Source organism: Squalius cephalus, assembly GCF_949319135.1.
Source record: "Squalius cephalus genome assembly, chromosome: 11".
In the NCBI taxonomy this organism is placed as follows: Eukaryota; Metazoa; Chordata; class Actinopteri; order Cypriniformes; family Leuciscidae; genus Squalius; species Squalius cephalus.
In genome coordinates, this window is record NC_137132.1 from 24,692,137 (window position 1) to 24,714,213 (window position 22,077).

The 22,077-nt window shown below is 42.8% G+C and overlaps 2 protein-coding genes across 2 annotated transcripts in view; one reads left to right on the forward strand and one right to left on the reverse strand.

Moving 5' to 3' along the window:
• The window catches only part of col4a4 (collagen, type IV, alpha 4), a 70,930-nt gene extending 69,467 nt beyond the window's left edge, over nucleotides 1-1,463 (reverse strand). Inside the window, exons 1-2 of the mRNA XM_079885051.1 lie at nucleotides 1,324-1,463; nucleotides 772-817 (exon numbers count right to left, since the gene is read on the reverse strand). Of these exons, the coding sequence (XP_079741177.1) occupies nucleotides 772-817; nucleotides 1,324-1,367 (90 nt within the window). The 5' untranslated portion in view covers nucleotides 1,368-1,463. The remainder of the gene's footprint in view (nucleotides 1-771; nucleotides 818-1,323) is intronic.
• A 1,701-nt stretch (nucleotides 1,464-3,164) lies between these two features.
• The window catches only part of col4a3 (collagen, type IV, alpha 3), a 46,113-nt gene continuing 27,200 nt past the window's right edge, over nucleotides 3,165-22,077 (forward strand). The window contains exons 1-2 of the mRNA XM_079887146.1: nucleotides 3,165-3,268; nucleotides 18,566-18,622. Of these exons, the coding sequence (XP_079743272.1) occupies nucleotides 3,188-3,268; nucleotides 18,566-18,622 (138 nt within the window). The 5' untranslated portion in view covers nucleotides 3,165-3,187. The remainder of the gene's footprint in view (nucleotides 3,269-18,565; nucleotides 18,623-22,077) is intronic.

The following is a 22,077-nucleotide window of genomic DNA, read 5'->3' on the forward strand; positions in this document are numbered from 1 at the left end:
AAAATGTAAAATCTAAAAAAGGGGGGCTCGGCAGAAAATGTTATGGAACCACTGCGCTACACTGTTGACAATGGACCTTTTTTTTTCTTAGAAATTTTGTTGAAATATCGCTAATGTGACGTACCCTTAAGTCAGCATCCTACCCATCAAAGAACATCATATGCTCTATACATCAGCAAATCAAATGCACTTTTGATTTCAATAGAGATTAACATTAAAGGGATAGTTATCCCAAAAAGGAATTTCATCATCATTTACTGATCCTCATGCTGCTGATTTATGGAGAAAAAAAATGACTATGGAAGTCAATGGGGTCCATCAACTCTTTGGTAACTGACATTCTTCATCTTCAAAAAAAAAAAACTGTTGTGTTCAGTAGAAGGAAATTCATACAGGTTCATACAAAAATTCATACAAAAACTACTACTAACCCTAACTACTGATCATTTAAAAAAACAAATAATAATAATAATCTCAAAATACCTTGTTTTAATATTCTGCAGAAGAAAGTCATACTGGTTTGTAATGACATGAGGGTGTTAATGACAACATAATTTTATTTTTTGTATGAACTATCCCTTAAACATATTGCTAAGCTAATGGTGCAATACTCTAATATGCAAAAAATAAGCTGCAAATGTATACAAACACAGCTTTTACCTGAATTTCACAGGCAAAGAAACATTTATAGCCATTTGACTCAGCCAGCATCATCTGACCATTGTGAAACCATTAAAGCAACTTCATGAAGAGAATACAAAAACAACTCACCCCCAAAGCTGTGTGTATCGTCATAAGTGCCAATAAAAGCCTTGTGCTGGATAAACAAACAAACAAACAAGACAATTATGAATAAGACATAGGTAAAGAAGTTAGATGGCTCTTTAAGGCACATACACTACCATTCAACAGTTTGGGGTCAGTAAGATTCTTGTGTTTGTGTGTGTGTGTGTTTTAAGAAGTCTCTTATGCTCACCGAGACTGCGTTTATTTAATCAAAATACAGTAAAATAGTAATATTGTTAAATATTATTACAATTAAAATAACTGCTTTTTTATTGTAATATTTTTTTAAAATGTAATGTATTCCTGCGAAGTCAAAGCTTAATTTCAGCATTGTCACATGATCTTTCAGAAATCAAATCAGAAATAATCTAATTATGCTGATTTGCTGCTCAAGAAACATTTCTTATTATTATCATCAATAAATCTAGGGATCTAATCGTCTAATTAGGATCTGTTTGATCTAGAATTAATCATAACAAATGTCATAAGACATGCAAACAATGATGATGGGAATACTAGGACAATGGGGACTCTTACCAGAAAAGGAGGCTGGTCGAGGCGGTCCGGCGGGGGTGTGTCATCTCAGCCGCCACTCAGGGCATGTGCTACCTGTTGACCTTTCTCCACTGCCTCAGAATGATGTGGTCAGTGATGTAGCTATGACTCCTGACGTCCCGTCGGACAACTCACCCACCTGAGGGAAAAATGAAGAGATGGATGAATGGGTAAATCACTGTAGGAATATACGGATAAACAATAAATAAGTGCTGGAATTGACAGTTGAGTAAAGGCAGATTCTCTCTCCTTCAATAACATTCCCAATGGCTGACAATATGGCAGAGGTGGTGATGTGAGAGGTGGGGTGAGGAAGAAAGAGACAGGCTGAATCAATACAATAGATGGAACTTGGACAAAGTTGATCTTTCCGGATGGCTTCTTTTCCATGACACACAAGTCAAGACTGACAAAGATTATAAAGCGAACTCACTGACACTGACAATGGACACATCAAACTAGACAGCATTGCAGACAGAAGCATATTAAGAGGGCTTTGGCTGAGTTTACCAGACATTAGTATTGCTAACAAACAGTTACAGTATAGTAATGGCCGATGTAATACTTTCATTTTTGTTGGCTACTAATTTAATTTGTTTTGAAAACTGCAGCTGGTCACAAAATTGTATAAGTCAATGTCAAGTACAAAGAGTCATACCGAATCATGAATGGGGAATATTTTACATTTTTGTGACTAGATTTACTGTGGTCCTTAAATTTACTTGTTCATAATAATTAGGTCACTCAGACACACATTTCATTTGAAACATTTCAAGTCAAAATGGTAAACGTATACGAAATGGAACTTAATGCATTATAGGAGATACACTCAAATATAGTGCATAGAAAAGGCTAAAACGATTCTAAAACCATAATGTTTGTGTTTGTCACAATTGTAGCAAATATGGCCTATGCACAATGACCCATTTTGGACAATTTTGTGGGAACAATATCAATCTGCAGATCAGTTCTGCCATTTAACATTCATTAACATCACAAATCAAATAAAAGCAGGCATCATGTGATGCTTTATTACTTTAAAACTGTGTTGCCCAGTAAATCCAACATATTTTCACCCAGAGACGTAAAGCTTCTGTCACCTCAGGAAAGTGGTGGTCATGTAGACTATGTATACAGTGATTTGAACCCGTTATTCATTTCTAGGCTAATTGATAACATTCATTGCATAAAATTTACATTTGACCATAAGCTATTGAGAATAAGCTATTGGTCTCCTTTTCTAAAGACTCGCATTAAACAAAACCAGTCTCCAGTATTTGGAAACAAATATACACGACATTCACAAGTGCAAGACCTTCACAAAACAACCAACTAGGCGACATCAAGTAAACATCCTCACCTGCTCCCGTATAGTGTCCTGTAGCACCGCGGCTTTACATTAAGGCGTAAAATACAATACCATACAGAGAGGTGCACGCCGAAAACTTTATCAGAAACGCGCAAAAGAGTCGGTAAAGTGAACATGGGTGCGCGCTGCGGCGGCTCAGAGTTTGCTGTGACGTCATGGGGTCGGTTTCCCTATCCCAACTACAACTACGGGATAATACGGCAAACGCACTTCCCTGTTGAACTCCCGCTGATTTGATATTCTTGAGGATTCACTGACACTCCAAAAAATAGTCATTTCTCCACACTTAAAAGTTTCTTAAGTCCAAGTTTAGGCTTTATTTCTGAGATGGTCGCAGTGCTGCAGGTGGTTTGGCAGGTAGATTTGGAGATCCTCCTTCTGTTCCACTCTGGACTCCTGAATAACGTGTGATTCCGAGATTGTTGCGGGCTGGACCGGTGGGAATTGTGTGCGGGTTCGTTCGTTGTCTGTAAGAAAATGGATTCTTGCTTAATATTGCGAGCGACGCTTTTCGGAATGATGTTGCTGGGACTTCTTACACCGGCACGAACTAAAGGGGTGAGTAATTTATTACTTTATTCATTTATTTTTTCAACGTTTTAAACATATATTTTTGAAGTACGAATCATTTTAACGAAGTATGTGGAGAGGGTGCTGAATTATTTAATTCATAGGCTATGTCTACTAACTCTGCGGATGTTATTGATGGTAGCAAATAGTTCAGAGCACTGAAAGGAACTAATGTCAAACACATGATATCGAAAACATATGTTCTTTTATCAATGGTGTGAATAATGTGGGAGTATTTACACAGGCTAGCGTTTACTCACTAAATAGACACTCGCGCAAAGCGTTCACTTGGGGTGGTAACCATAGCAACAGTGGGCTGCTCGAGCGCTTTCCGTTGCTTGCTCATATCGGACGGTACAAAATTGTTTATCGTTTTATTACACATTTATTGCATGTATATGACAACGCTTTGTTTAGGTATGCCTTTTTAGATGAGCTGGAGTACAACCATTCGGGTACGCGAGACGAAGATTGTGCCTTGGACAGAAATTTCCTTCAACTGAATTGAATTAGACTTGACTAGCCGAACGTTACTTGAAATCATGTTAGGCTACTACCTTTTGACTCCAGTAGGGGCGCTCAATTGTGACGTCAAAGCTCCAATCAATCAAACTTCATAGATCTTGAGCTGTACTGTATTATGTGACAGTATGGGCTTCACTTCTGTTCATGTTTTCTCTAGTTACCTCATCTTTCTTTGGGGAAAACGCGGCTCAAAGCTTAGCCCTGTGTGTGTGTCAAAGTTGCAATTTGATACCATTATTGTACCGTGGTACTGGCACTAGCCTACTGTTTTTTTGTAAGGGTAGCTATTTGTAAGAGTCAAATTTTCACAGTATTTATTTTTTCCAGCATCATATTATTTTAGCTATATGCATTTAGATATTTTAGTTGGTCAAAAACATTTTTGTAACTTTTTTTTATTTAGGCTAGTCTAAATGCATTTCCTAGTTTCCTTCAGCTTTTTTGTTTGACAGACTTTGACCACTAGAAGAATTTATGACATTGATTAATCTCCTACTCTGTTATTCTTTCTTTCTTTCTTTCTTTCTTTCTTTCTTTCTTTCTTTCTTTCTTTCTTTCTTTCTTTCTTTCTTTCTTTCTTTCTTTCTTTCTTTCAGTTTGAACATTTCTCTTCTGGTCCTAGTGCAGTGGGTTTAAATCTTTTAGATGCCATGGACCCCCAAATATGATCATCTTAGTGCGAGGGCCCCCAGTACTAAAATTTAAAAGGCAGCTAGCCTATATATTTTCATGTATAAAGACTAAATTAAGACTTAAAAAAAAAATTATATTATAAATATGCATAAAATTGTGTTCACATCTCACTACAGTCTATTACTGTGCTTAACTGTTGATGTATTATTTATTTAATTTATTTTAATCCATTTATTTTATTTAATCAATGTTTTATTTGATTCTTTTTATTTATTTATTTTATTCATTTTTACACTGTTTTTCTTTAGACTTTTCCACAGACCCCCTAGCACCCCCTTGCAGCCCCCGGACCCCAGTTTACAAAACCCCTGTCCTAGAGCATGTGTCATATGCAGTTAGATATGCAGATTTTTCGGTGTTTTTGTGTATTGAGAGTGTGGGGTCAGTATGATTCTCTGTAACCCATCTCTCTGTCGTATCAGAGACAGACATCTGTTTATGCAGGCTCTGTCTTGTCTCTCTCTCTCTCTCTCTCTCTCTCTCTCTCTCTCTCTCTCTCTCTCTCTCTCTCTCTCTCTCTCTCTCTCTCTGTCTCTCTCACGCCTGTCTCTCTGACGTACACGCAAACACTTATCAACACTACTGAACGGAACATTTGAAGAGTAAACTTTGCATTCCATTATATTCATTTATTAAAAAAAAGTCTGTGGTTTTGATTAAGTCTGTTATTTGTACTGTTTGTGCTGCTAGAGATTTAGGCCACATGCTTCGGGATTTCCATGTTGTGTCAATTACGTTGTCTCGCAGGAGAGAGTTTGTCAAAACATGATTCCAGCGAGCTACAGAGAGCAACATGTTTGTGTTCAAAGTAATACGGAGAAAGTCCGAGATGTTTTTTTTGTGGCTGGGTGGAAATGCGGGAATAAACCTGGAAATGCCAGGAATGTTATGAAGTCAATAACCTCAGCATCAGCCCTGAGGGTGAAGAAGATATCATGGAGGAGAGAAAGAAGAGCAGAGGGAAATATAAGAAGCTTCTCTCTTCTCTCCTCTCCACTGCTAGAACTTAATCCCATATCCCGACTGTGACCTGTGTGTTTTTAGTCCCTGGATTCAGCTCATTGTCCAGCCTGCCTGTTGATTCAGAGTCCCTCTATTCACATAAAGCCTGTAGGACCCATCGTGGCCCACCGGGGGATTTACAGATGCAGGACGGACCCCGCCACGTTTATTTTTCTGCGTGTTTGACCAATCAGAAGGCCTGACTGAGCTCAGCCATTCCAAGCTGCAGGAAGTCAGAAAACTAGTGATGTGTATGTTCGATGGATGTTGGGAAGATGCTGTTGATCAGGAATTTGAGTCTTTCACTTTTACAAACAATTTTAGCTGGTGGAGATGGAGAATAAAATGGATGACATTCTATAGACTTGAAGCAGGATTTAGCTGTATTTAGCCATACCTGAATAACACAGAAGACCGTTTTAGAGAGGAAGAAATCACCTAACAACCACCTAGCAATCATATTGATACATGTCAACCAGATATAGGCCTACACAACCATTCAAAAGTTTGGTTTCGGTGTGATTTTTTAATGTTTTTGAAAGGATTCTCTTATGCTCTTATGCTGATGGCAAAGCTGAATTTTCACATCAGCAAAATTTTGCATCCAAAAAAAGTCCATTGTCCATTGCTAGAGATGAGGCACCGCTCACACAGAAGTCAATTTCCAACCAAGCTTCTGTTTCTTTTCAAGGTCTTTCAGAACAGCGAATAAATCTTCATGGGGAACTTTTCCCGATCATGCAGAGTAGATTTTGTTTGTGAAATTCTGCAGAGCTGCTGTAAATGTGATCGCACCTTAATAGGATGATCAAGAAAAATGACTTATCATGCCTTGCTGCTTAATATTTTTTTGTGGAAACCATGATGCTTTTGTTTTTCAGGATTATTTGATGAATAGAAAGTTTAGAAGAACAGCATTTATTTAAAATAGTAATATTTTGTAACATTATAAATGTCCTACTTCTGGTCAGTTGAACACATCCTTGCAGAATAAAATGAGCAATTTCTTAAAAATAAAATAAAAAACGTTGGTATATTTAATGAATTTATCAGGGAAATCCTGTAGAATGAGTGTGTGCTAAGAGATATTCAATGATTTGTACTTCTCTTTACATCTGTTATGTATTCTGACAGCATTTCCTGATGGGTTTCCATTGTGGTGTGTTGAGTGTTACTGTTTTTGAATGACTGCCAGTCAGCTTCCAAGGGCATGTTAATACACATTAGTGTTTACTGACAGTCTGCCTGTGAATTTAACAAATTTTCTGTTGATACGAGAAGACATTTGAATGATGACTACAGGCTCTTCACGAGCAGACAAACATTAGCTTAATTTTTTCTGACATGTATCATATTGGTGCCAGATCATATGCATATTTAGCCTGACTACGTCAGACTTCTTACTTCCGCTCAATTTCATTTCGCTTCTGTACTCAGTCTGAGACAGCGTAATAGCTCTCCGTTTTCCTCCGGCCTGAAAACAGCCGGCCAATCAACGAACAGAGGGCGGGCTGAGAGCCGTGACGTAGACACTGATTGTACCGTGGATGCGTAGATTTACTTCACATAATCTGCAAAAGTCGTTCACAGCCATGTTCACTCCGGTATTTCGCTCGATGGTTTTGTTTTCGCATCATACATGTGTTTACAGTGGAAGTTAGATGCGGCTGAGCATGCACATAGCACACGCCATAACCAGGGGCCGGTTTCACAAAGCTATTTTAGACCGGTCTATAGTGTTAGACAAGTCTAAAATTTGCTCATAGACTAGTCTAATGCAAGTTAGACTGTTTCACAAAAATAAAGACTGACTTAATTTAGACCAAAAAAATTAGACACCTTACCCCCAGGCTAACTTAGGTCTAAGACTCTATGTTACCTTGGCAACCAGCAGTAACAATCAGTTACATTACAAACTGCCAAAAGAAAAGGGAAAATGGCTCATAATTTAAACATTTCTTCTTGTTACTACATTCCCAAGTAAAATGTCCTTGTTACTGTTAGGGCCGTTACATAGTCAACGCGAGCAACGATCGACGCGCTCCCTTTCATACGCAAGCGTCACGGGCGATGCGTGAAATGCAATACACCGTGACTGCTCAAACAGGGGGTAGTAGAGTCATAGTAGAGTCATAGCTCTGAATGCCCGTCTATTTCGCTTCAAACGCTCGCTTTATACGCGCGTCCTATTTGCCTTGGACGCGCGAATGGATTTAAAATGTTCAAGCGTCTAATTAGACGCGATAGACGCGTTTGGTGTGAACGCAACTTCATCATTGAGATGGTGATGAACCGCAGCTTCACCTTAAAGACCAGTGACGGTCAATGCAGCAGGCTTAGAAGGCTGAGGAATGGTGTCCCGCAGGGTTCTGTCCTCGCACTGATGTTATTCAATATCTACATCCACGACTTACCGGAAACAACATCCCGGAAATATGGTTACGCTGACGACCTGGCCATTATGATGAGACGACAAACATGGGAGCAGATACAGGCCAGCCTAAACCAGGACATGGACACCTTGGCAGCCTACCTGCGTGAGTGGCGTTTACAGCTCAGCATCGGCAAGACAGTTGCAGCAGCTTATCACCTGAACAACAGTGAGGCCAGACGGGAACTGGACATATTCGTTAATAACAAGCGCCTTGAGTTCCAGCAAGCCCCACGGTACCTTGGCGTACGCCTGGATAGATCTCTAACATTCAAACAACACCTTGAAGAAGTGACGGCCAAAGTGTCATCAAGGGTCGCAATAATTCGACGTCTCGCTGGTACTAGCTGGGGTGCAACTGCCAAGGTGCTTCGAATATCAACAGTAGCTCTCGTCTTCTCCACAGCTGAATACTGTACCCCAGCCTGGTGCAGAAGCCCACACGCCAGGAAAGTCGACACTGCCATAAACACCGCCCTTCGGACTATAACTGGCTGCCTGAAATCTACCCCTGTCTACCATCTGCCAACACTAGCGGGAATTGCCCCGGCCGGCCTCCGACGAGAGGCTGCTACCCTCGCTCTTGCAAGGAAAGCCCAAAGATACAACTGGCATATCCTGCACAATACCACCACAACAGCACTGCCTCCTCATAGACTGAAGTCCCGCCACCCGTACAACAAGGCGGCACAAGACCTGCTCAGGTCCATCCCTGAGGACCTGTCTACAGAGGCATGGCTCGCGGCAGCCTGGAAGCAGGAGTGGGAGTCAGCAGGGCCCTCACGAATCCACCGTTACATCTATGACCCTGGAGGCGGTCTTGAAGGAGAGGATCTGCCACGCCGGCAATGGACTCTGCTAAACCACCTGCGAACTGGGGTTGGACGTTACAAAGCATCGATGAGGAAGTGGGGCCTGGAGGACAGAGCAGTGTGTGAGTGTGGGGAGCCAGAGCAGACCGCTGAGCACACAATCACCACCTGTCCACTGTATAAACCACCCTCGGAGGCCGGCCTCTTCGACGTGGGACCTGAGATGAGAACGTGGCTGAGTTCTACTGAGCTGGACATTTGATGACGACACACGAAAGAAGAAGAAGTGTGAACGCTGCATAATAACAGGCTGCGATGTCAAGATTGCAATTCTGGAATGTGTGTGTGTGTGTGTGTGTGTGTGTGTGTGTCAGAGAGAGAGAGGCACGGGCGCGATCTAACAGTGGAAACATAAAAACATACTGCGTCATTTATACTCCTCCAACAAACACATATTTTCCGCTGGGGTAAACTGCTCTGAGCGGTTGAATGCGCTTACTCGATCCGCCATGTTTTTTGTTTTGAAAAGTGTCTTATTTTACCCAGAATGCATTGCAGTGTAGTCCTACTTAAGATAGTCAGAGTCTTAAGTGCTTTGTGCAACGGTCTGATTTAGATGTCTATCTGAAGTCTGACTATCTACTATATCTAAGCCATAGTCAAAGTCTATCTTTGTGAAACCGGCCCCAAACGTTATGTGATTGGCTTACGGGTAACCAATGATTTTAAACTTCAGACTAGCGCCCCCAGGCGGTAAAGAAAACGCTTTTCAATTATGCCATGCCAGACTCTGTCTACGAAGCAAAGCGAAGTAGCAGAGTTTGGTATTACCAGGCTAATGCATACTAACCATACTAACACACAACTCTCCGTCTCACAGAGACTAGGACCTTATTCTTCGCTTCAATGCTCTTAAGTCTGGGAATGGTTCAATTATTTAAAACCAACACCAATGCTTTGCTGTGCTCACATTGCACACTTTTTTCAGTCTAATGTTCATTCCATCCTTCCTTTTTCAAAACACTTTTTATCTGTTCTCATCCAACAAATTCATATTTTCATCATTTATGTTCTTGTTTTCTCCTCCTTTCTCATTTAGTCTATTCTTGTCTCATCACTTTTCATCTCATCCTTTCACGTCATCTCATCTCATCACTTTGCCATTGTTCTCTTTTTTCCCTCTTAGTCTTGTCCAGTCTCGATTCTCATTTATATGAAATCATTTTGGCCTTCCTTTTCGCCGCATAAAATGTTTTTACAAATGACTGATGGATGTCTTTTTAATGCAAGACGTGTTTTGTACAATGGTGGTGTGTGTGTGCTCTGTGTTTACCTGTCAGAACGTGACTGAACCTGGGCACACCTGCATAGAGGCAGTGCATATGTGAGCACACACAAATTAACTCATTCTGCAGAGCCTTTTGAAGCATCTTGAAGCCCCTAGCACTAGTGCATCAGGACTCAGGGTCGTCTCAATCATCTTTAGATGTCTCAGTAGGCCGCATATTTCTTTGCACGTTCCTCTGTGTGTGTTGAAGTCTGTGTTGTGTCATATCTTATTTGCACTGTCAGCAGAGCTTTAGATTTTTTCGATCCAGAGATGCAACAAACTTTGTTAAAATTGATAGTAGTTCATAATTTAGGTTTAGTTTACGTTTAGATTTCACTTACAAAAAAGTACAATGTTTTTCAGACATGGTACCATGGTAATCTTTGACGTACCATGTAGAAATCTCTTATGCTCACCAAGGCTGCGTTTGTTTGATTAAAAATACAATAAAAACAGTTACATTGTGAAATATTATTGTCATTTAAAAGAACGGTTTTCTGTTGTAATATATATAAAAATGTAATTAATTCCTGTGATGACAAGCTGTATTTTCAGCATCATTACTCCAGTCTTCAGTGTCACATGATCCTTCAGAAATCACTCTAATATAGACTCGTGTGGTCGAAAGCGTTGGAACAGCCACAAAAGGCCGTCTACTCTCTGCATACTACATAAACATTATGGGAAGCGCTCTAGTCAGATGGGATTTAAACTTTGTCAGACGTCTCTGGTCACCTTCATATAAATATCTTGAGGTTATTTTGTCCATTAGATAGAAAGGCCCATATTTACACCATCCCATGAAAGAAATCAATACAGTAGTGGTTGAAAGTGGACAAAAGAAATGGATTAAAATACCAGGTGTAAACGGGAAAGTGTCTCCCTTGTCCACTTGTTATCCGAACGACCAAAACTCATCCTAATACCAGCAGGTGTAAACAGGGCCTTTGTTAGTTGCCTATTATTACACACTTTCTCTCACAGAAAAAATGAATAATGACTGATAGCAACCCAAATTACAGAAACTGCTTTGAAAATGTCATTGTTAGTAATGGCACTTTTCCTAAGATGAGAAACACAAAGAGATAAAGGCCCGGTTTCACAGACAGGGCTTAGGTTAAGCCAGGATTAGGCCTTAGTTCAGTTGTGCCTTAGAGAGACACATCACCGGTGTATAGCAATGGCACTGACATGTTTGAAGATACGTCAGTGCAAGTGGCTTTCAGTTAAAACAGCTCAAACATGCATTTTAGTATGGACATAGACTAGCTTAAGCCTTGTCTGTGGAACCGGGGGGAAGAGTCTTCCTCTTCTTCCAGTCTTCATCTCGCTCTCTTTCTGCAGGAAAATGCAGGTCTGTATCTGATTCTAGTCTGTTCTGATGGTATCTGTGCTATGGCATCTGGTTCAGGTGTTCCACAGCCCAGTGACTAGATCCATTCTCGACTGATAAGATGCACACGTGCACAACCGTTCCCAGGGGTTCATACGGGCCTATGCTTGAACCCATACACACCAAATACATATAAATCACATATAACTGCACATCACGTGTACAAATGAACTTAAATGGATTCCAAATTGTTAAACATTCCTGGACTGATCCATAGAAGCCTCACATCCCAGTTTACAGCGTTTTCTCCTTCAGGCACGTGAGAGCATTAATGTGTGCGTGGGTGTATGTCTCTCTATTTTCTGATAGTGTTACATGCACGGTAAAACCCAAACAACCCGTGTGTACAGATTGTCTATCACAACCCTTCTGATCGTGGTGTGTCCGTATACAGACTTTCCCATTCTCCAGAACCACACATAGACAATGCACACAATGCCAGACAGATTCGGTTACAGTGAGAACAGGCTGTCCCAGGAACAATGGTTTTGCTGATCTGAGATCATCAGGAGACATGTTGTGTCTTAGTGAGTTCAAGGGTACGTGAGACAGACAGGTCCACATGTGTGTCTGAACTTTGAGATCAAATCTACAATCAGATGTTTTGGCATTTTTATAAACTATGCATGGGCACTTCTTGTCATTCTGAGAGTCATTAACATCTTTCAAAAGATGTATTGTGCTTAATAGCATTATGTGGTGGAAAGTACATTTTTAACATTGAAATAAAATACAACTCTTTTGTCTTGTTAAGACTTCATGCACTGGATGTATTCAAAATACACACTTTCATTCCCTCCACACGAAAGTCATTTAAAAAAAAATTGTTCATCGGAGTGGTTTAAGACCTAAGGACTTTTGTCGCACTTGAACCACAAATATACACACAAACACAAACAGTTGACTTTCGAGGAGTTTATGTGGTTGTAATACAGAAAGTAACAAATCCTTCCCTTGAGTATCAAATGAACCCCCTTAGGAATGAATGCAATGCGAGGAATGCTTGAGTATACATAGAAAAACCTAAAAATGCTCAAAATTAAAAATAAAATTCTAAAACTTTACCAAATAATTATTTTATAATGTGTACACGTATATCTGCATACTAAAGAGAAAAACTCAAGAATTGACTTTAGGACCCAGCGGAACAGCTCATTTGCTCCATATAAAGCTATTGTAGAGTGTGGCGAGGGGGGCGTGGTTTTGCGAAGTCTGTAGCAGGAGAGAAAGGAGGGGGCCGATCGGTGAGTAAGTAGGTCAAGTGCAAAATGATGAACACCTGTGTCTGATTGCAGTGATTGGCGTGGAGAGACCGGATATAAGCCAGCATGCGGGAGGAGATGGGAGAGAGAGTTGGACTGGAACCTCACCTGTACGCTGTGTTTGAATGAAGTTGTGATTGTTATTTGTTTCTCGTTGTTATTGCTGTGCGCGGCACGGTGAATGCGCTACGTGCACCTCTTTTGTTTATTTTGTTTATTTTGAGTTTGTAATAAAGTGAGTGTTTCAGTCACGCCGGCCCCTGTCTTCTTCCTTCCTTACAATACAATATCTGAACCTCGTTACACTGGTGCCGAAAACCCGGGAAGGAAGAATTTCGCCGCCGCCATGCAGACTCCGCCAGGTACGCCATTTGCGGACATCATTCAATCGCTCGCGGGTCTTCACCAGGAACATCATCAACATCTGCTGGCCATAAAGGAGGAGCAGGACAAACGGTTCGAGGCGCTCCTCCGAGGCCAGCATGCAGACCGCGAGCTGTTCCGGAGCTGGATAGACCGGGAGGTTAGGGCCGTCCCCCCATCGTACAAAGACTCGTCCTCGCCGATACCTCTCAACAAGATGGGCCCCGAGGATGATCCGGAGGCATTTCTGGAATTGTTTGAGAGGTCGGCTGAGGACCGGGGATGGCCCTCGACGGACTGGCCAATGCGGCTGATACCCCTGCTGTCCGGAGAGGCGCAGGTGGCCGCACACCAACTGCCAGTCCAGAATCTCCTGGTCTATCAGGATTTAAAGCGGGCCATTATCCAGCGGGTTGGCCGGACTCCGGAACAACACCGCCAGAGGTTCAGGACGTTGAACCTCGAGGAGTCTGGCCGACCCTTCATCATGGCCCAACAGCTCCGGGACTCGTGCCGCAAGTGGCTGATGGCCGACGGAAGCGACGTCGAGGAAGTCATCGATCGTGTGGTGCTGGAGCAGTTCGTGGCGCGGTTACCAACAAAGACCGCGCAGTGGGTCCAGTGCCACCGCCCGACGTCGCTGAACCAGGCCATCCAGCTGGCGGAGGACCAAATGGTGGCATGCCCGGGGGTCGGCGAACCCCTGCCATCTGCTTCTCTCTCTCTCTCTAACCCCCCCCCCCCCCCTAAGCCCTCTCCCCTTCCCAGGTACCGGGCGAATCTGCTGCCGAGGCCGGCTCCAAGGTGGAGGACAGGGGGTGCGGCGGAGCCGGTATCTGCCCCCAGGCCTCTTCCCCGGGGAGGGGGCCCATCGAGGGGGGGATTCTCTCCCCAGGCTGCGCTACCTCTCTCTCCACGCCAATCCCTTGACCCGCTTCCTGCCACTGGAGCGGCGGGGAGGCCCGGGCCGGCTTGTTGGCGCTGCGGGGACCCGAGTCATTTTATCGATCGGTGTCCGGTGATGGAGGTGGGGACGCTGATCCGGGTCCCAGATGCGCCGCAAGCTGCCCCCGATCAAGCTGGCCTGTACCAAATACCCGTGAGTATAAAGGGGGGTACTTTTCAGGCTCTGGTGGATTCAGGCTGTAACCAAACCTCTATACACCAAAGCCTGATTCAACCTAAGGCATTAGATAATGGCCGCATGGTTAAGGTACGGTGTGTGCACGGGGAAGTGGTGAATTATCCGTTAATGCCTGTGGATATTCAATTTAGGGGACAAAAGCATAGTGTGGAGGTGGCGATTAACCCGCACCTCCGGCATCCGCTGATTTTGGGGACGGATTGGCCAGCGTTTAATGAATTATTGGGTCATTTATGTGCGGATACTTCTTGGGTAGAAAAAGATAAAAGGAAGGTGGCGACTGCTCAGTTGGGAGAAGCTGATCCGGAACCTCTGGGTACTGGTTCAGGGGAACAGAGCGCACTGGAGAGAACCATTCTCACAGAGCGCGATGATTTTCCCCTGGAACAGTCCCAGGATGACACGCTGAAACATGCCTTTGATCAGGTTCGCTCTATCGACGGCCAGCTTCTCCACCCCGACCAACCGCTCACCTATCCGTATTTTACAATTATAAAAGATAAGTTGTATCGGGTAACCCAGGATGCCCAATCAAAGCAGGATACAACTCAGTTGTTGGTACCCAAAAGCCGTCGGGAAATGCTTTTCCAGGCGGCTCATTCTAATCCAATGGCCGGGCATTTAGGACGAACAACGACACTAACCGTCTCATGGCCCGATTCTTTTGGCCGGGCATTCACGAGAATGTACGCCAGTGGTGTGCGTCTTGTCGTGAATGTCAGCTGGTGAATCCACCGGCCAACCCAAAAGCACCATTGTGCCCTATTCCGTTGATGCAGGTCCCCTTCGAACGAATTGGTATGGACCTCATCGGGCCATTAGAACGGTCAGCACGGGGACATCGCTTTGCTTTAGTCCTGGTGGACTACGCAACGTGATATCCTGAAGCAGTCCCGCTTCGCAATATTTCCGCAAATAGCGTGGCGAGCGCTCTGTTTCAACTAATCTCCCGGGTGGGAATCCCGAAAGAGATTCTCACCGATCAAGGCACGGCGTTTATGTCACGAACGATACGCGAACTTTACGAATTATTGGGCATTAAATCGATCCGGACCAGTGTCTATCACCCACAAACAGACGGGCTGGTCGAACGATTTAACCGCACTTTGAAATCCATGATTCGAAAGTTTGTACAAGAAGACGCCAAAAATTGGGATCGGTGGTTAGAACCCCTCTTGTTCGCTGTACGGGAGGTCCCTCAAGCCTCCACGGGGTTTTCCCCCTTCGAGCTTCTCTATGGGCGTCAGCCCCGCGGGGTGTTAGACGTCCTTAGGGAAACTTGGGAGGACGGACCTTCAGCTAGTAAAAATGAAATTCAGTATGTCCTGGACCTGAGAACAAAACTCCACACTTTGGGGCGGCTGTCAAGGGAGAATTTGTTACAGGCTCAGGACAAGCAAAGTCGGCTGTACAACAGGGGGGCTAGACTGCGTCAATTTACACCGGGAGAGAAAGTGCTTGTATTACTTCCTACCTCTAGCTCAAAATTACTCGCAAAGTGGCAAGGACCTTTTGAGGTTACACGGCGAATTGGAGATCTTGACTATGAGGTAATACGAACAGATAGGGGCGGGGCACATCAAATTTACCACCTCAACCTGCTTAAAAAATGGTCTGAGGTGGAATCAGTGATGCTGGCGATGGTAGTGAGTGGAGAGGAGGATCTCGGTCCAGAGGCGAATGTCAAAACGAAATCTCTCGCCCTGGCCGCTGGGGGAGACCACCTCTCACCATCCCAACTCACTGATGTGCATAATTTACAAGCAGATTTTGCTGATGTGTTCTCGCCCCTGCCTGGTCGGACGGACCTCATTCAACACCACGTTGAGACAGAGCCGGGCGTGGTGGTTCGCAGCCGGCCGTATCGACTGCCAGAGCACAAAAAGAAAGTTGTGCAAAACGAATTAGAGGCGATGCTAGAGTTGGGAGTAATAGAAGAATCTAACAGTGACTGGGCGAGCCCGATAGTTTTAGTTCCTAAAACGGACGGCTCGATCCGGTTCTGTGTAGATTACAGGAAGGTGAATGCTGTGTCGAAATTCGACGCTTATCCAATGCCAAGGGTTGACGAATTGCTTGATCGGCTGGGTACTGCTCGTTTTTATTCGACATTGGACTTAACCAAGGGATATTGGCAGATCCCCTTATCTCCCTTATCCAAAGAAAAAACAGCTTTCACCACGCCGTTCGGATTACACCAATTTGTCACTCTTCCTTTCGGGTTGTTCGGGGCTCCGGCAACGTTTCAGCGTTTGATGGACAGGATTCTCCGACCGCACGCTGCATATGCCGCTGCCTACTTGGATGATATCATCATCTATAGTGGTGACTGGCAGCGTCATATGCAGCAGGTGCGGGCTGTCCTGAAAACGTTGAGACGGGCGGGGCTCACGGCCAACCCGAAGAAGTGTGCAATTGGGCGGGTGGAAGGAAGGTATCTGGGCTTCCACTTGGGTCATGGACAAGTGTGTCCCCAAATTGATAAGACGGCAGCGGTTGCGACTTGTCCAAGACCCAAGACCAAAAAGGAGGTTAGACAGTTCCTGGGGCTGGCGGGTTATTACAGAAGGTTTGTGCCTAATTATTCGGACCTCGCCAGCCCGCTGACTGATCTAACTAAAAAGGAGGTACCAGATACGGTTCAATGGACGGAGCAGTGTCAGCGGGCTTTTACCCAAATAAAGGCTGCTTTATGTGGTGGACCGCTCTTACATGCCCCTGACTTTTTTCTCCCTTTCATCCTACAGACCGACGCGTCGGACAGGGGGATGGGCGCGGTCCTGTCCCAGGAGGTGGAGGGTGAGGAGCGGCCGGTGCTGTACATCAGTCGAAAGCTCTCTAAGAGAGAGACGGTGTACAGCACCATTGAGAAGGAGTGTTTGGCCATCAGATGGGCCGTTCTCACCCTCCGCTATTACCTCCTGGGACGGGAGTTCACCCTCTGTTCGGACCACGCTCCCCTGCAGTGGCTCCACCGCATGAAGGATACCAACGCGCGGATCACTCGTTGGTATCTCGCTTTACAGCCGTTTAAGTTCCAGGTGATCCACAGGCCGGGTGTACAGATGGCTGTGGCTGACTTCCTCTCCAGGAGGGGGGGGGGAGGCTGCAGGCCGGATGGCTCCCCGGCCTGAGTCGGGCGGTGGGGGTATGTGGCGAGGGGGGCGTGGTTTTGCGAAGTCTGTAGCAGGAGAGAAAGGACGGGGCCGATCGGTGAGTAAGTAGGTCAAGTGCAAAATGATGAACACCTGTGTCTGATTGCAGTGATTGGCGTGGAGAGACCGGATATAAGCCAGCATGCGGGAGGAGATGGGAGAGAGAGTTGGACTGGAACCTCACCTGTACGCTGTGTTTGAATGAAGTTGTGATTGTTATTTGTTTCTCGTTGTTATTGCTGTGCGCGGCACGGTGAATGCGCTACGTGCGCCTCTTTTGTTTATTTTGTTTATTTTGAGTTTGTAATAAAGTGAGTGTTTCAGTCACGCCGGCCCCTGTCTTCTTCCTTCCTTACAATACAATATCTGAACCTCGTTACATAGAGCTTTTTGCAAGGGGCAAAATTGTTGGTTGTTTGGGAAATTATGCCATAACTAGTCCATGTCGTAAAATTATTTTCAAGCAATAAGTATGTACATATGTACAGTATGTAAATTATCATAAAATGTTCTAATTCAAATTTTTACAAAGGATTATCATCATTTTAGATTGAAAGTCTAAACAAAGTTTTTAAAAATTAAATGATGATGGCACAGTAAAACTTTTCCAAGGAAATTTTGCTGAAAGAAAAAATAAACAAATAAAAATCATTTCATGGGATATGATATTGCTCAATTAAGAAACACCCATTTATCAACTTCTGTTGTTGTCAAATGAAGCTATTATGCTTTCATTCACCTTCCTTTCAAAGAGATAATGTATGAGTCTATGATCTTAAATGGTAAGATGTGAGGCAATGAACCCATGCTTGTTGCTGTCATGCCTTTGATTTTGGAGTTCATCTGTAACAATGCAAGTTCATGCAGAGAGCTGGTTAAACTCCCGGCATTCCTTTAAGGCATGGATTTTATGCATTTCTTGATTATGTGATTCCATTTAAATGATGGATGTCTTTTTGGGTACATCCGTGCCTTCAGTCAATTAACTCAGAAATCCTAATATTAAGATGCTACAAAACCACTAGATTTAGACTAAATTCTGTTGTTGTTTTTTTCCAATACCTTTTGGTGGCCTTCTATTCTTTTCAGTGAGCAAGAATGAGAGTCCCACCTTATTGTTATTGTAAATGTTTTCATGCAGTCATAGTGTTGTTTTGCTTGTGTTTTCCTCTCAGGGGTGTGTTTGCAATGGGAAATCAGGATGTGACTGTCAAGGAATTAAAGGACAAAAGGTAACAGAACCACATACAGTCATATCCACACAACAGATGAAAATGATAATATTATGTCACAAAACACTGCTTAGTGATCACCATTATTCTTATAGTGTTCAAAACATCAGCAGAGCTAGTGAGAAATTATCTGGAGTTCATCAAGTTTAACATCCAAGGATGTTCATATTTATACTGAATGTAAATGCTGCCCCCTTCTGGTTTCTTATGTACTCCTCTCCTTACTGGTGCTGAAGCTTCCATATTTGCCACTTAAAGGGATAGTTCACCCAAAAATGAAAATTTTGTCATTTATCACCCTTAAGTTGTTCCAAACCTGAAGGAGTTTCTTTCTTCTGTTGAACACAAAATAAAACATTTTGAAGATTGTTTATAGCTAGACAGTTGACGGCACACTGACTTTCAAATTAGGAAAAAATACTATGGAAGTCAATGGCTACAATCAACTGTCTTTTACCAACATTCTTCAAAATATCTTATTTTGTGTTCAAGAAAGAAACTCATACAGGTTTGGAACAACTTGAGGATGAGTAAATGATGATGGAATTTTCATTTTTGGGTGAACTATCCCTTTAATAGTGGAATCATGTCAAATTTATTTGTAAAGCACTTTTTACAATACACATGATTTTATTTTATTTTATTTATTTATTTATTTTTACAGATAATCATATTAATGTTTATTATATCTTAATATCTTCATGCCTTATAGTTGCATTTAGCAGATTAGAGCTGGGCGTTAATATTAGCCTGGCTAACGTCAGACCACTTTCTCTTTGAGACGTGTTCTGGGAACTGCATGTTCATTTTCTCGTATTTGAGGCGTGGTTTACGAATGCCCAGAGCCGTTTATAGAGCTGGTAAGTCCCGCACCCTCCGCTAACCCCGCTGGACCTCTAGGTTGAAAAATCGCCAATGCAAGTGAATGGGAGAAAATAATTATTTTCTGGTCCCGTTTGAATTTTGCCATGAATGTGAACATATGTTGTCTGTGAATTTTTTATATAATCTTTCGTGTGAAGAATGCTACAATTTAGCGGGTAGAAGTTTGATACGGATAGACTTTGTGTGAGAGCACTTTGTGGACTACAACTCTTCACTGCTTTCGACGCGTTTGAAACGTCACCACCATTCGCACACGGACACTAGCTCACGGATCCCGCTAAACATGGCTGTGTCTTTGGTGCACTTCACTGCCTTCTTTCAGGGAGAGGACAAAATCGTTGAGGTTGGCGAAAACCACGGGTAAGTCAACTTTATGGGGTGACGTCACATAGGCGACATGTAGTCTTTCTCGTTATGTCTTTTCCACAACTGCTAGCCGAAGAATCATACCATATACTGTCAAACTCGTAACATGAAAGATTATATAAAAAATTCGCAGACAACATATGTTCACATTCATGGCACAATTAAAACGGGACCAGAAAATAATTATTTTCTCCCATTCACTTGCATTGACGATTTTTCAACCTAGAGGTCCAGTGGGGTTTTACGGAAGGGGCGGGACTTACCAGCTCTATAGATCCTGGGAGGGCGTGGTAAATAATAAACTGATGTGGATTTTAAATTATTTTATCAACTTGAAATACAGGCATATTTTTGTAGATGTGTTCCTAAAAATATGCATATATTTTTACGTCTGTCATGTTGGATCCATAGATATAAACAAACTGCTTCAGTGTGTCGCATAGATGTCGTCATCGTCTTGCTGCTCCCTCCCCGTTCTGTGATTGGTTCCCTAGCTGAGGGAAAAATCTGGTCCATGGTATCCAGACTGCCTAGCAGCGTGAATAAAATCGCGCTGCGCTCAAGGCAGCATGGGGAAACCCAGGCTACGTTAATATAGTAATGTCCTAGGATGTCCTAAACACAGTTAAAGTTACCATGAAATCAAAATTGACTATTCTCGTTTTTGTCACACTTTATACACTTTAGATTAGGTGCCTTTAACTACCATGTGCTTATATAAAAAACAAGTACAACGTACTCATTGTTTTCATATTGTATTGCAAAACATTTGGGATACAGTCCGGGTAAGGTTAGGCACAGGTTTGGTGGTATGGTTAGGTTTAGGGTTGGGTTAAGGTGTAATGGAAGGCTCAAAATTGTAATTATAGATTTAATTACATTTGTAATTACATGCAGGTATATTTTTAAAGTACATAAGTACAATGTAAAATCAAGTATGTATACAATAAGTGCATTGTATCAAATTATTAATTTAAATGTTAGAACATAGTAGTTAAAGACACCTACTATAAAGTGGAGGACCCCTGTTTTTATGGAATATTTCATATATTATAAATGACCTTTCCGTGCACATCAAATTTTTTTTTTTTTAATTCATGTGCCCTCCTGTAAGGACATCTCTTCTCTGACGACGTGTTTTTGGCGCCAGGACAGGACAATCTGTCTCTCACATGAGATCACAGCAATATCAAACCACAACCATCCAATGCGTTCCATCCTACAAGAAGCTGTTTTGCTCAGATATGTCACAGTAGGAAGAAAAGACTGTCGCAACTTTTGTTTGATCCCTACACTTTACATGGCACATTGAGACATGGTGCACATTCAGGAAAATTGAGATTGAATCTAGCATGCAACATTTCCTGATCCAGGACTTCAGTTTAGATTTAAATTAAACAACTTCCACCATTTCTGTATCTTGACTGTAGCATCTACACTTTTGTCTATTTCCTTGTTGCATAACACAAAGATCAATCATTGTTTGTCATGACATTGGGAATTCTGAAGATTGGGTCCCCAGGTTCAAAAGAGAAAGAAGAAAAATATGTCTGGTGGTGGTGGGTGGCCTCATGACTATTTCGAGGTGACTTGCCACCCAGGTGTCCGTATCAGATCAGCTGTGCTACACTATTGATGCCCAAAGCTACAGAACACTTATCAGCATTATAAGTCACGCATCTGCTCCTCTGTATGTGTCCACCTCTGTGTAAGAGTCTGTGTTCCACTTCTCTCTATTCACATGAGTTTGGCATACCTGTCATGGTATGTTCATTTCTATAAAAGCTATGGCCATTGAGCTTCTTTGCAGAAGTTCCTCTTTTTTTCTGATCTCTGCATTGTTGATGAATATTTGCAAATAATCTTGAAAATCTGCTTCAAAAAGTTCATCCTGCAAATTCACCCAGTTGAGCTTTGATGAAGTTCTCGCTGTTCCGTCCCATTTGTGTAGGCGAAGGGCATCATGCACCTATTTTTAAGTCACTGTCATGTAGGCTGAAGAAGACTGACGACTGGATATAAAAATAACAACGAGGTTTATTAAACAGGAAGGCAGTAACACAAGCATCACAAACACAAACAACAACCGACAACTGAAGAGTTAGACCGAGCAACTTAAATACAGGGCAAATTAGGGAATTAAAGGCACACTATGCAAGATTTGTACCTTAATATAACAGCTTCGAAATCATTTCGATGGTAAA